Source organism: Delphinapterus leucas, chromosome 13 (genome assembly GCF_059928025.1).
Source record: "Delphinapterus leucas isolate spDelLeu-1000000601 "Yukka" chromosome 13, BTC_Dleu_Yukka2, whole genome shotgun sequence".
Lineage (NCBI taxonomy): Eukaryota > Metazoa > Chordata > Mammalia > Artiodactyla > Monodontidae > Delphinapterus > Delphinapterus leucas.
Genome location: NC_143141.1, coordinates 69,234,132 through 69,250,585, shown reverse-complemented (window position 1 = coordinate 69,250,585; position 16,454 = coordinate 69,234,132). Strand labels below are relative to the sequence as shown.

Sequence of the window (16,454 nt, the reverse complement as noted above, 5' to 3'; positions counted from 1 at the left end):
ATCGCCCAGCTCTAGTGGCCAACAGGGCTTATGCTTGCGGTCCCACTGGTCCCACTGTATAAGTTTGCATGCTTCAAAAGCTGCAGCCTAAGGGTTTGGCTCCCAATCAGCCTGAATCTAGGTGCTAAGATACTCCCCTTTGGACAATGACAGGTCTTGACACACCCTCAACTACTGGAAATTATTAAAGATAAAACAGGCTACATGAACAATCATAAAGCCTTCAGATACAACCAACAGCTAGGGCAGGGTTGAATGATAAGTTTCATCTCCTAAACAAGGCTACCCCTTCAAGACTGGAAGAGGCGGTTTTTAATCTAATGCACAGAAACGAGCAGAGAGATGAAACTGGACCACTATCTTACACCATACACAAAAATTAACTCAAAATGCATTAAAAACTTGAATGTAAGACCTCAAACCATAAAACTCCTAGAAGAAAACATAGGTGGTAAGTTCCTTGACATCAGTCTTAGCAATGATTTTTTGGATCTGATTCCAAAAGCAAAGGCAACAAGAGCAAAAATAAACAAGTGGGACTATATCAAACTAGAAAGCTTCTGCAGAGCAAAGGAAAACAACAAAATGAAAAGATAACATACTGAATGGGAGAAAATATTTGCAAACCACATATCTGATAAAGGGTTAATATCCAAAATATATAAAGAACTCATACACCTCAATAGGAAAAAAAAATCCAATTTAAAAATGGGCAGGGAATGTGAATAGATATTTTTCCAAAGAATACATACACATGGCCTACAGGTACATGAAAAGCTGCTGAACATCACTAATCATCAGGGAGATGCAAATCAAAACCACAATGTGATATCACCTCAAACCTGTTAGAAGGGTTATTATCAAATAGACAATAAATAACAAGTGTTGGAAAGGACTTGGAGAAAAGGGAACCCGTGTACACTATTGGTGGGAATGTAAATTGGTGCAGTCGCTATGGAAAACTGCATGGAGGTTCCTCAAAAAATTAAAAATAGAACTACCATACGATCTAGCAATTTCACTTCTGGGTATTTATCTAAAGAAAATGAAAACACTAACTCAAAAAGATATATGCACCTCCATGTTCACTGCAGCATTTACAGTAGCCAAGATATGAAATCAATCTAAGTGTCCATCAATGCATGGATAAAGAAACTATGGTGATCACATACCAATACACAATATTTATTATTCAGTCATTTTAAAAGTATAAAATCCTGCCATTTGCAACAACATGGATGGACCTTGAGGAGATTATTCTAAGTGAAATAAGTCAGAGAAAGACAAATACCATAAGATCTCACTTACATGTGGAATCTAAAAAAACAACAAAAACAAAACCGAGCTCACTGATACAGAAAACAGATTGGTGGTTATCAGAGGCAGGCAATGATGAGTGGGTGAAATGGGTCAAACGGTACCAACTTTCAGCTATAAAATACATAAATTATAGGGATATAATGTATAGCATGGTGACCATAATTAATAGTACTGCATTACATATTTGAAAGTTGCTAAGAGAGTAAACCTCAAATGACCTCATCATAAGAAAAAACATTGTATAACTCTATGGTGACATGTTAACTAGACTTATTGTGGAGACCATTTTGCAATATATACTAATATACTTTATGCCAATTATGCCTCAACCCAAAAAAGAAAAAAAAATGACATTCTTTCTTAGATAAAGGGAGAAAAAGAGACATAGGATAAAAAAATGACAAAATAGAGAAAGCTGTATCCCTTCTGATGTCATATGATGAAAGAAACTGAGATTTAAGTGTTGTTTTAGGCTTGCAAAATTTGCCCTATTACACACAAAGGAACCCCATTCAAGAAGAAACTAAAAATCCATTTTTATTAATGATTTTTGTAAGAAAACAACATATTTACATACATGTTTACAAACATTTGCATAAAATGATTTTTTTCCTTTCCTTTTAAAAGGTGTTGTTCATTTGGCAAAAGATTAAAACATTATTTACCATTAGCAATGAAATCCAGTAACTTTATAAATGGTTATTTCTTCCCTTCACCCTTTTCCTTATATTAAATACACTTAAAGGCTACCCAAACTAACACTAATATTTAGAAGGACAATGAACTAAAGAAGCGTGACTAGTGGTAAGAATGCCTGTTAGAAGATAATGCTAAATTTATGCGTGCTAATTAAGAATATGAAATACAGCAATTGCATACTTACAAGGTCCTATTTTCCTTGATGTGTTTCATTGAAGGAAGAGGGAGAAACAGTAAAGGAGTGAGGGAAAAGGGGCAAGAAGGGGGTCGTTGCTGGTGGGGTCTTTTTTTGGGGGTGGGAGGGATGGAAAGGTCCTTGGAGGGGACCACAAAAAAGCATCTGAGACCACAAGTACAGTTAGAGAACATGCCTAACACCATTCCTGCACACAAACATGGGGCTGCTGGGTATTATCTCCTGAGTTCCACTCTCCATTAAAAACCAGGACATGGAAGCAACCTAAGTATCCATCGACAGATGAATGGATAAAGAAGATGTGGCACATATATAAAATGGAGTATTACTCAGCCATAAAAAGAAACGAAAAGGAGTTATCTGTAGTGAGGTGGATAGACCTAGAGACTGTCATACAGAGTGAAGTAAGTCAGAAAGAGAAAAACAAATACCGTATGCTAACACATATATATGGAATCTTAAAAAAAAAAAGGTCATGAAGAACCTAGGGGCAGGACAGTAATAAAGATGCAGACCTACTAGAGAATGGACGTGAGGACACAGGCAGGGGGAAGGGTAAGCTGGGACAAAGTGAGATAGTGGCATGGACATATATACACTACCAATGTAAAACCGATAGCTAGTGGGAAGCAGCTGCATAGCACAGGGAGAACAGCTCGGTACTTTGTGACCACCTAGAGGGGTGGGATAGGGAGGGTGGGAGACGCAAGAGGGAAGAGATATGGGGATATATGTATATGTATAGCTGATTCACTGTTATAAGCAGAAACTAACACACCACTGTAAAGCAATTATACTCCAATAAAGATGTTTTTTTAAAAAAAATGAATTGTAGGGAAAAAAGAAAAAAAAAAACAAAAGTCAAGCCTAAGGATACAAGAGAATGAATAGATTACCTACTGCCAGAAGCCACAGGTTGTGAGCTATCTTGAAAAAGTTTCTCCCAGGTTAAAGCAGCCTCTTCAGGACTACAAAAGTAGGCTGTCGTCGTTGTTTTCAATATACAGGAAAACAAAAATACAATAAAGAGAAAAGAAGAACGGATACAGATCAGTATCTTTCTTCACATCACCATCTTTTATCTTAGAGGTAATCTTTTTTTTTTTTCCAACAGCTTTATTAACATTAGCAGCTTCATTCGCATACCATACAGATCATCAATTTAAATCAAACAGTTCAATGGTTTTTAGTATATTCACAGACTTAAGCAACCATCACCAAAATCAATTTTATCACCCCATAAAAGAATACCTGTGCTTTTTTTTTTGGGGGGGGGCTGCATTGGGTCTTCATTGTTGCATGTGGGCTTTCTCTAGTTCGTCTAGTGGGGGCCACTCTTCATTGCGGTGTGCGGGCTTCTCATTGGGGTGGCTTCTTTTGTTGTGGAGCACAGGCTCTAGGTGCACAGGCTTCAGTAGTTGCGGCACGTGGGCTCAGTAGCTGTGGCTCACAGGCTCTACCGCGCAGGCTCAGTTGCTCCACGGCACATGAGATCTTCCCAGACCAGGGCTCAAACCCATGTCTCCTGCATTGGCAGGCAGATTCTTAACCACTGCGCCACGAGGGAAGTGCCACCTGTGCTCTTTAGTTATCATCTCCTTCGTCTCTCTGTCTCTAAAGATTTGCCTATTCTGGACATTTAATATAAATGGAGTCATGTAATTGGTCTTTTATAATTGGCTTTTTTCACTTAGCATGATGTTTTCAAGGTTCATCCATGTTGTAGAGTGTATCACTCTTTCATTCCTTTCCATTGCCCAATAAGATTCCATTGTATGAATATACTACATTTTATCCATTCAGCAGTTGATTTCTACTTTTTGGGTTTTATATGAATAATACTGCTATGGACATTCATGTATAACTTTTTGTGCAGGCACGTTTTCATTTCTCTTAGGTATGTAGGTAGGAGTAGCACTGCTGGGTCAATCATAAGATACCTCTCTGTTTAGCTTTTTAAGGGACTGCCAGACTATCTTCCAAAGGGGCTGCACCATTTTATATTCCCACCAGCAATGCACAAAGCCTCCAATTTCTCCACATCTTTGCCCACATGTTGTTATCTGTCTTTTTTATTATAGCCAGCCCAGTGTGACATAGTATCTCATTGTGGTTTTGATTTGCATTTATTTCCCTGATGTCTAATGATGGTAAGCATCTTTGCTTATTGGCCATTTGTACAACTTCCTTGGAGAAATGTCTATTCAGATCCTTTGCCCATTTTTAAATTGAGTTTCATTTTGAGTTGTGAGTTATTTATATATATAAAAAATACAAGTCCCTTTCCAGATATGTGATTGCAAAATTTTCTCCGATTCTGTGAGTTCTTTTATTTTCTTGATGATGTCCTTTGATGTAAAAAAAGTTTTAAATTTTGATGAAGTCCAGTTTGTCCTTTTTTCCGTTCGTTCCACGTGGATATCTAGTTGTCTCAGCACCACTTGTTGAAAAGACTATTCTTTCCCCATTGAATTATCTTTACACTCTTCTTGAAAATCAATTGATCATACATGAGGATTTATTTTTAGACCCTCAGTTCTATTCCATTGATCTATATGTCTATCTTCATGCCAGTACCTCCCTGTCTTGATTACTGTAGCTTTGTAGTAAGTTTTGAAATCAGGAAATGTGAGTCTTCCAGTTTTGTTCTTTTTCAAGATTGTTTTGGCTATTTTAGGTCCCCTGCCTTTCCATATAAGTTTTAGCATCAACTTGTCAAAATCTACAAAAAAGGGCAGCTGGGATTGTGATAGTGATTGTGTTGAATCTGTAGATTACTTTAGGGACTGAGGCAATGTCTTTTTAAACGTTAGGAGATAACAAGTATTACAGAATTAAACCAGTAATACTACTGTTGAATTACTTGTATGAATTAACTAAAAGTGGGGAGAGAAACAGATAAAACTTGGCATTTACTGCTTTAGTTCCCAAATACATGAAAGATAGATACTCCTAGGAATAACCAATTTAGTTTGCCTTAAGAAGGGTTTAAATTTTTTAAACAATATTTTGACTATTCATATTATTTTCCATTTATTATATAAACCTCATTATCTTTATTTGAAAGACTATTATTCTTCAGTGAACATGATAAAATCCCCAAGCTCAGTAATCTCAGCATCTCTATTTTGCTACACAATCCACTGTTGCTTTCTTGAGGGTGTTCCTAGGCTGATCTGCAAATAAGTACAAAATTTGGTAAAGGTTTATTTTTTAAGAATATTAAGTGCTGCAAACTCTGTTATAAGAGAGAGAAGTAAAGTATAGCTCCCTGTCACAGTGCTGCTCATCTTGGGCAGAAAGACTAAAATTCAGTGAAAATAACTCCACTTTCAAATATGTAGTTTTCCTAAAATTGTAGAGAAAGTACTGGCAATGTAGACTTTTTTTTTTTTTAAGGAGGGGAAAATAATAGGATAGAAACTAACAAGAAAAGCTAAAGATTCTAACCAGATAGCTTTTTGCTACCATGTGGTATTGAAATTACTATAAAATTTTGCTAAAAATAATTTTTATAATTCATTTTATATCAAGAGTAACTTCAATCATCTACGAGTTGGTTACAGAAATCTGAAGCTATTATAGACAGACATAACTTCAGTTAAAGAGGTAAAATTTCAATGAAGAAAAAGGAAATGTAGTTGTACCACATAAAAGCTGTTATCGCACACTGAACGAAAGGAACAAAAGTTCCTTTCAAGTAATAAACTAATGATTTAAATACTGTACATTTACCTAAATTTCTATTAGCTAAAAATTTTTTTAATCTTCATTTTATAAACAAGCCTAAATGAAGGTAGAAATTTAAAACAACACTAATAATGCAAAACCTCTACATTACACTTAAAATGTAAATTACAATCAAGCAATTTTGAATCCAATATCAATTCTAATGTAAATATCTGAGTGGAAACTGATATCCTTCAGATATTCAATCACAAACCTAATGCAAAACACTAGACCTAAATTTAGACCAGTTTTAGTAATAACAATTGGTTCAACTTCCCTCATTCAATAATGTAAACATTTAGTTAAAAATTATTTCTGTTGAGACAATAAATGTGAAGATTTTTCAAACAGCAAAAAATGTAAATCAAGCACTGCAAGGTAAATATTTTCCTAACACAAAAACAATAAGAACCAGAAATTACAAAATTATCTGTGGCAATTATGGAGATCTACTTTTTAAATAGAAATTTTAAAATATTTTAACTATTAAAACATGCATCATTGTTTCATCCAAGTTAATTTTCTCTGACAACTGTACCAAGTAGAACTTTCAGGAACAGACTAACACTATAAGATTCATCAAATTAACAAACACTCAGAAATATAACATTGTTAAATACAAGTACTTAACATTAATGTAGGCAGGGAGCACTTTTTAAACCTTAAAAAGTCCAGGTTGTACTTGAATATTTAGTACAGAGGTATTGCATAAGTGGCCTACTGGTGATGCAAAATACGTGAAATTTTGAAAAGAGACAATTTTTCAAGCTTGTTTTACATCAAGTTATCATGAGATTGTTCACATTTAGCACGAAGAATCAGCTTCCAGTAAAGACTGTAAAAAGATATTTCACATTTTTGATCTAACATTCCTTACAGAAAATATTTAGTGTTCAGGAAATGGGACAGCCTTCTTAACACATTTTAAAAATCATCTCTGGTTCTTACTCCAAATTTTCAATCTATCATATTGAGATATTTGAAATGCCAAAAGCCTTGACTGGATTTGATAATAAATTAGTTGTTGGGAAGTAACACGTCTAAAAAATAACAAGATTAATGTTTTTGAAATAACAGAACTTATATTTACAAATGAATAGTTACTTTAATAGACTACAAGCTTTTTCCAATATGCCACTGCAGAGATTCTGAGGAGACAGTTTCCACTTTAGACCAGTTTGATGTGTCCCAGGAGAAAGTCAGACTTACTCCTTTGTAACTATTTTCCCCCTAGACCATATTACCCAATTTAATCACCCAGCTGACCTTTGAACATTTCTAACAGACAAATGTAACCTCAAAGGTCAATAAACGCCCTGTCATATATTCAAAAGAACATGGCAGAATGTGAAGTTACCACAAGGCAACTGCATTGAGGGAAAATACTCTGTATACACTCTCTGGTATTTTTGCTTAAAAAAAATACAAATGTTTAAAGATGTTACTTTACAAAAAGGATAACTAATTAAAATACATTCTTTAAATGTTTTGTTTTTCCTATGGAAAAAAATCTGTGCGTGCTAATCTTAGGATGGCCCTATAAATAGAACTATAAACTTGGTTAAATTCATGCATGTTCCATCGCATAAACCAAATCAATAGAGAATACATTTCAGACATACAAACACAATTTTTACATGGAAAAAAGAAGAAGACTGATAACTAACATATGCCTAAAAGGAATACAAATCTCCCCCATCAATTTTTTAAAAAACATATAAAAATCATTATTTCTAGTTCAAAAAAAAGGTATCAAAGAACTACAAAAGATGTACTTACAATACACTGAATTTAACATAGCGCTTATTCAACTTTAAAACTCCATATTCTTAATCTTTAATAAATCAGAAAAAGTTTTGAGTTAACAAGGACCACAGAGCAATCTTTGGGGAAATTAGCCAGGAACTAAATTTATCCTTACAATCAATGTTCGGCAAGGCTAATCCTGGTCACGGATTGTGAATAAGCAGGTCCTGATAAGAGATGAGAAGGCTGGATTCAAGTAGAAAATAATCTATAATGTTGGCTGAACCAAATTCCATGTTAATTCAATTTCTACCAAAATAGATAACCCACTGTGTCCGTATAAAGCATTTGGAAAATCAGGCCATAATTTTCTTTAGAAGGACAAAAAGATATGGTAGAAAGATTTCCACATAAGATATTTACCCTGAATTTCTACTTGAATCTTTCCTTTGTTAGGAAATGAAGCTAAGGAAATTAATTTGAACATGGATGTGATTATGAGACTAATTAAAGAATCAGAATATTAAAATACTTGTTTTAGATCTTGTTAAAAATAATTGCCTTAAAAAAAAATCTTTCATATCTAACAAGAACACTAGTAATAACTTATTTCCCAAATCAAACATGTTTTAGTTTACCCCAGAAACAGACTCTGAGACAGGATTCAAAGACAAGAATCTCATTTGGGAGGTAATGTCAGAAAACACTGTTAAAGGAATGAGAAGTGAGACAGAGAAGAAGAGGAAGAAAATAAAGAATGCATATTTAACAGTCTCCTGTTGTGGGCAATGAGGTCCAGCCCCACTGGAAACTCTAGGAAACCACATGAAACACGCCTCAAAGTATTACCAGAAGGGCAAGGAAGCTGGAATAATTATTCTCCGATTCCCATCTATCACTGGCTGAGGGATGCTCCCAGAGGATTATCTTCCTAGCACTTCCAGTCTGCCCTGTATGCAGGTGAGAAAATCCAAGGCAGAGTCGCAGGTGCTTGCAGGACACGTTAATGCATGAACTGGAATGGTGAGAGTGTCTGCTGCAAAGTCTCACCATCAGAAATCACAAAACTTAAATTCATTTTTTGTCACAGTCTCATTACAAAGAAGAAGTGCATTTTTAACGATGCAAGCAATAGCACAGAATTTTGAGGTCTAAAAGTAAACCTCCCAGCAAAGAGAACAGAAGTCTGCAGTTATTAGGAGTATTTTAATCCACCAAAAAAAAATCTGTTTTTGCCTGAATTAATCAAAGTAGATGTTTACATGAATTATTCCCATTTTCACTAAAGTTGCACAAACCCATTACTATTTGAATTCAATATGATATCTCAAAGAGCCAGCACCAAAAACAAAACATAGAATAATAATATGGTATAGCATTTGTAACACACAAGACTAAAAATTAGAAGAGCTGACTTCTTGCTAGCTCTTCATACTAACTAGCCATGCAAACTTATATAAGTCATGTTATTTGTATGGGCCTCGGAGTCTCTATCAATAAAAATACAGTAACGTCTGGCCTACTTATTGTTGAGATTAAGAGAAAAGAAAAAGGTGTGAAACATATTTTTTAAATTACAATATGTTAAAAGTACAATATATTAAATAATAAGGTATTTTTATTATCATCATAAAAAGTCAAAGGTGGAAAGGCCCTTAGGAGTCATACTATTCACTTCTAACACACATTAATAAAGAGATAAACTCTGCTCTAGGAAAGACCAATGATTTGTTCCAGCAAATCAGTAGCAACTCACTGGCAAAGCTGAAAATGGATTCCAGTGCGAAGCTTCTAGCACCTCAAAACATCTTTTTACTTGAGAGTTGGCTAGACATGTCATTGGACAAACAGCTAAAACACAGTTTAATTAGCTGTTTTAAAAACTCTGTAACTCTTTTAAATAACAGTAAACACCACAGGATATTATAAAATATGAGCTAAGAATCATGGGCCAATGGTTTCAAATTTACCAGATCACTTATATTATCATTCATTTGGCATTACATAGACCCTAGGAATATTAAATTCTACCATCTTTTAAAATTAATAAGGAAGCTGGTTTCCACAATCAAAAACTGAACATGGAAAAAGCCAATTAAAAATTGCTTCCAGTTAAAAGGTTTGTTTTCCTGTCCTTTAAAAAACACTTCATATAAAGATTGCCTTTTGTTCTCCTTGCTTTAAAATTCAATTCATCAAAGTTGAACCAATACCAACTGAAGTCTCTTATGTGCTAGATTTAAATGGGTAAATTTTAAATGGAAAAAAAAACTTCTTAGAAAAGAATTTCCATTTATAAAATTGTTAAGGTAAAAATATTTTATTAAATCTAGTTCAACAGTCTAGGTATTTAATTTTAAAACTCACAAAACTCAGTCTTGTCATTTATATGATGTCATTCACATGTCATTCTAATTTTCTTAGTTTTCATCTTGCTTTAATACTTTTTACTTAAATGTATATAATATCACATTCAGTAAGTAATTCAGAGAATACTGTGGTCACAAAAATTAAAATATTTTCCAAAGTTTACATTGGCAGACTTAAAGACCAGAACTAAGGTCTTACTCATAGCTGAATACACTTGGCCTTGAATAAGTTAATAACATTCTCTTTGGTTTCCTTATTAGGCTGATAGGAAAAAAATAGGACTGTATCTAGTAAAATTACAAACCTCACTTTATACAGTATGAAATATACATTTCAATATAGTGTACAATTTATAATGAAAAACCAATTGCATTATATGGCTTTCAAACTTAGGAGAACTGGCTTTAAATTTTTTCCATTATTTTTCTAGGGTGATGGCCAAAACCTTGCATTAGAATTAAATACAAACAAACACTGTAAATGTGATAAGCCCTGGGTACAAACCACTCTGTGACCACTGGAGAACCCTTGAACAAATGACAAATCTAAAACTCTACAGTTCTTCACAGAGGACCCAAAAAACAGAACATATCAATAAACTTAGGATAGGCAAACAAACTCCATACACAACAATTACGTTACAAAGGCAGAAGTTCCAGTTACCAGCATTACTTTTACCAAATGTATATAGCATGGTCAATGTAATACTGTGACATGCCACTCGGTCATATTTACAGCATAGGAAAAGAGGAAAAGCACAGAGAAAACTTATCTGCCAGCTGCTCTTGGTTCCCCTCCCAATATTTTGACATTAAAATAATATAAAAAGAGCAAGCTCCCTCAATACCCTTTTCTGATACTGATATAGCTCTGTTTTAGATTTAGGAAAGCTAAGTCACTTTCACTAACAATTAAGTAACAATCATCAATTTATAATCTCTGTTGAAAGTTAGTGTTAAATGATCAAAATCAGTTTTTATTTAAAAATTATTTCCCTTAACAGTTTTATACAAATGAAATAAGTTCCATTTTATTTATACTAATTCCATTAGCTTTTTTTCAGCTTGGTGATCCATAATTTCAGGTCTACACAGGTAATATACTCTAGTGGTGGTGCTGATGCTGATAGTCTAGGGCTCCTACTTTGAGAACCACTGATCTAGCTTTTGTGTGAATACTTCCAATGATTTTATGAGGACAGAGCTGATTTTCATGTAGAAATTCTCAATACACATAATTCTCCTTAAATGTGGAACCAGAAACTTCCATTTCTTATAATTAATTTTTCTACCTAGAATAAGACAGAACAATTCTATTCCTTCTTACACATGGCAGTCACTCAAATATCTGAAGAAAACTCCCTCTCTTTAAACTTATTTTCTCCAAAATAAGTATCACCAATATGTTTGCATCCCACTCAAGACTTTCAACATTCAGTCTGCCTCCTTATGAACACTATACTTCACAATGTCATTTTTGATATGTGGCACTTACAATTTTCAGTCTGCCTCCTTATGAACACTATACTTCACAATGTCACTTTTGATATGTGGCACTTACAATTTAACACAATAATATAAAAGTTTTAGTCTGAATATCAGAGTACATGTGGTTTACTACATCTCCTTATCAATAATAATTTTATAACTACATTAGATCTTTCAGCAACTGTATCACAGCACTTTCCAACTGCCAGTCTATGGACTGATACTACTCCTTGATGAAATTTTCAGTGATACAGAGTAGATGAGAAAAGAACAGGTGGAGCAATTTTTCCATCAACTTAAAGTCATTCAACTTAAATAACTCTCTTTTATTCTAAGTTTATGTCCTTCCTAAATATGGGAGGAATTTGAGGGGGTCTTAAACAAAGTGATGGTGATGGAAGATGGTAGTTATTTTTCCAACAGTCTTTCTTTATATGGCAAAATAAAGTCTCACATTTCACAATTTCTCTTATCTGTTCCACCCTCTACTATCATCTAGGTAGCCAAGTGCTTAATAATAATTTATATAATCTGCAACCACCAATCACAACCTCCACTCATCACTCTTTTGATTAACTATGGCAGCAAAGCAAAACTCCTAATGGGCTCTAGCAAATAAAAGGGCTTCAAAGTGCTTTTTTCCCTAATAGTTTCTAGTTTCCCGTACCCACTTCCCACTTACCTTTACAATCCTAAATAACATTCAAACCCAGCCAGCCAGACTACATCAAATTAAGAGAGGGCTGGAATGACAGAAACTCACAACCATTTGTTACAGTTTAAATTACTAGCCAGTAATTTGAACTACAAGTGAACTATACCATCTAGGACAGCAAACTATGGCCTATGGACCAAATCCAGCTCACCATCTTTTTGTGTAAATAAAGTGTGAGTGAAGCACAGCCACAATGACTCATTTACACATTGTCTATGGCTGCATTTGTGTTACAATGGCAAAAGTGAATAGCTGTGGAGCGACTAGATGGCCTGAAAAACCTAAAATATTTATTATGTGGCCCTTCACACAAAACATTTACCAACCTCTAATCTACGATAATGAACTATTTGCTACCAAAGAAAAATTTGAGATCTGCAATAATAACCATTAACTAACTCAGGACACCTACTATCTCCATTGGAATATCTAAACACTGGAATCTGAATAATCCTTTATCCCTACTCTGTATAAAAGATTTGTTGCCCACCCAAGACAGAGAGCATTTACTTACCTGCTCACTGAGCTAATCTTTAACATACATTTCTCAAGGACTCATTACCCGAATAGTGAAGAATCCATGAATATACTGCTCTGTGCAATCTAAGGTTTAAAAAAAAGTTGCTGCTAATAACTCAAAAGTATATCAAAAAAAAGAAACTGTATAGAACTACATAAAATTTCCTTTACATTTTATATTTCAAATAAAAATACTTTTAAAGGCACTTAAAGCAGGAAAGCTTAAGTTCAACAATTTAGGTAATATTAACTGCATTAAGCAATGCAAATTAATTTCCCTTTTGTATTAAAAAAAAGGACTTTCGTTTTCATGTATGTAGAGTTGAAATCAAAAGATAATACTTCTAATCCAATTCAACCATGTAGCTTTTTAAACATAAATGACATTAGAATCTCTAAAGAGCAAAATCACAAGATCAAAGTACTTTGAAACCGGAAAGTGCTTAAAAGATCACCTCTACATTTTACAGTTAAAGTTTTGATACAACATGAAATATTTATGGTGAGACAAATAATTAGTGGCAGAGGCAGATCCAGAACCCAACACTTAACTATCAGTTTGGAACTCTTTCTACTTTATGACTAAGAAAGATAGCTCATATTCCAGGATAAAGTAAAGTGATGTTGAAGTACTTTGGAGATTTAAATGTACAGTAAACATACTCAGAGGGCTATAGCCCACTCAACCTACCAACCCTCTTGTGTTTTTTATTAATCAATTAACTATAAAATTACAGAAGGGAAAAAAATAATTCATTATAAAGCCACTCTTAATAGAATGATCAAAAGAACAACCAATTATTTGCTTAACAAATTGTCAACGATTAGAAAAAATAATAGTGGAAAAGCGGCAGTACGATGAGTACTCATAAACTGCTAATTTGGTACAATCTTTCTGAAGGATAACTTGGTCATATTTTAAAGAGCTTAAAAAGTTCTCACCATCTAAACCAATTATCCCATTCCCATGAATATATCCTAAAGAACTAGTCTAATATAGAATTCAAATTTCACATACAAAGATGTCCATCCCACTATTATTTATAATTGTCAAACATTAGAAACAATCTAATATCCAAAGAGAGAACTGGTTAAATTATGTTGTATTCATACAATAGAATATTAGGCAGCCATTTCTAAAAATCACATTTTCAAAGACATGGGGAAGTACTTATGATGGTCAGTTATAAAAAGTAGGATATACAACTATATGATCAGCATAATCTCAATTTTGTTATTACGCACACACACAAAGACATATACACACTCATACATATAAATAGCATAGACAAAGACCGAAAGGAAATACAAAAAATATTAACAGTGTATATCGCTGAATAGTGAGATTGCAGGTAATTTTTTTTCTCTTCTTTATAGCTATCAGCATTTTCTAAATTTTCTGTAATAATCATGTAATTAGTTTTATACCCAGAAAACATTAAAAATTTACTCTGTAGTCAATTTTGAAATTTTTATAGTCTATATAATAAATAAGGAATAAATATTTACAGTACTCAAAAGTATATCTGAATGATGGGAAATAAATCAGTAATATGTAAGAATATAATTTCCACATATGGATTGGTGGGTAGTTTTGAATCCAAAAGATTACAGTATTTTATCTCAGTTCTTGAGTATAGAAAGTTGGTATTTAGTAAGAAATGCAAATCTTTAAGTAAAATTGGTGCAAGGCATCTAAAAATTGTGCTATTCTGGCATAACACTGAAGATATAAATGCTCTCCAATGTAATAATACCCACTGTTATATTAAAATAGGTATAATCTAGTACATACATGATGGCCAATATTAACTAATTGAATTAACTTTTTTTTTTTGCCAAAGTGACTACGATTGGTCTATGCTAAAGGAAGAAATACAACACCATACCATTATTTTAGTTGGAAGAGCCGCACCAAAAATCATGACAAAAAAAAATTGTAGAACTGTAAGAAAATCCAGTGGTTTTTTTGTTATTGTTAATGACTTCTTGCTAAAAATTCAAGTAAGAGAGTCAAATTGCTTGAAGCACTAAAAAAGCATAGCAGCAGTGTATGGTCTGCAATGATTTGAAAACCACTAAGAACATTCTTCAGTATTTCCTCATTTGCAGACTACTGCCTATCAAGCACTATCTCTGAATTACAGGACTACACCTATGTTCTTTACCAATCTTGAATTTATATTGTGTTATAATACAGTAATGACACAAAGTGATGTCACACATAAAAAGGCAAACTGTATGTAATTTTAAAAGCTAACTTTAAAATATGATTCTAATATCTGTGATAAAAAAATCACATAAATATGTAAAATATAAAAATACATCCTAACATATTTTTACATAAGAGTTAAAGTTTACCACTTTTAACATAAAAATTCTGAAATGGAATTAATAAAAAACAATTTTTATATGTACCACAGAGCAATAAGTTTAAATCAGACTATTTTGAGTTGTGTAGCCCTTTATTAGCAACTAAAATAGAAGGTATCTGTTGTACAACACGGGTAGTAATTGACTATAACTGGAGATTTTTATATTCTAATACAGATCATTTATAAATGCAATTTCTTTATTAAAAAGCTTCCACCCTTTGTTTGTTTGTGTACAATTTGCAAAACTATTCTGAAAGCGGAGTATATGTGCACAAGTCTGCAAAGAGTGCAAATTTAGGATATGGTAAATGCTTTACAAGTTAACTTTCAAAAAACTGACTGCCACAACTGTGCCTTTACATTGCCTTTTTTTTTTTTTTTGATCAAAATATTTTGATGCCAGCCTTCCTTCCACTGCTCTAAACTATAAAGCATTTTTTTAATGAGTTGAAATTAAGGAAGGACTACACCTACTAGAAAAGAAGAGAAGAAAGTTCCATTAGTTTGAGGTTTCAGAATCCCCCCAAACCAGGACCAGTATCTTGGTAAGGGTTAGGCTGGGACCCTGGACAGAGTATGAGTATGTGCAGGTGGCATCCCTGAGGATTCAGAGCTTCAGTGAACCGTGAGTGCTCCAGCTGCATAACTCACTGAACTGTCTTGCCAGTTTCGACACTGGCTTGACTGGGCATAATTCAAAAAGGAAAAGCTCATATTCATTCCATTCTTCTGCAGCTCTGTGATAGCCTAGAAAAAGAAAAATTTGGTTATGACAGACATCACACAAAAAAGTGAGCACTCTTTGAATGTGCTGGTAGCTTAACTTTGAAGCCTAGATCTCTCTCTCACTCTTAGTTTCTTGAATTTCTCGTCGCCCCATATTAAATAGGAAAAAGAAAGAACTCCTTATTTCATTCTCTCAAAGAACTCTCCTAATCTAGCTTCTTGATAAATATCAGTCATCTTCCACTCTACCTCTCCCTGTATTTAATAAGGTACTTTAAAAAATAAATAAATAAAAAATTTAAAAAATCACAGTATCTTTCTTTCTATTCTCTAAACCAAACAAACCTTGGCCACTTTCGTCTTGAAATGTTGGAGTCTTTTCTTTGTCTGAAATTTTAAATGTATATAAATTGAGTACCAAATCTAAGAGGTATACCAGGGTTTTTACTTTAATTGTGAATTGGCTCATCATTTATTTTACTGAAGTTTTATTTGACCCAATTCAAACTTTGGTAAATTAGTATAGCTTATTCTAGTTTAAATTTCATAAATCAATTTAAGCCCTTAACAGG

General features: G+C 33.5%; 1 protein-coding gene across 4 annotated transcripts in view; it reads right to left on the bottom strand.

Annotated features, from left to right (window-relative positions):
• Positions 1 to 1,831: 1,831 nt before the first annotated feature.
• Positions 1,832 to 16,454, bottom strand: part of MEMO1 (mediator of cell motility 1) — a 142,316-nt gene continuing 127,693 nt past the window's right edge. For all 4 annotated transcript variants that reach the window (XM_022574134.2, XM_030762975.2, XM_089922403.1 and 1 more), the window contains one exon: positions 1,832 to 15,903. In XM_022574134.2, the coding sequence (XP_022429842.1) occupies positions 15,772 to 15,903 (132 nt within the window). In that variant the 3' untranslated portion in view covers positions 1,832 to 15,771. The remainder of the gene's footprint in view (positions 15,904 to 16,454) is intronic.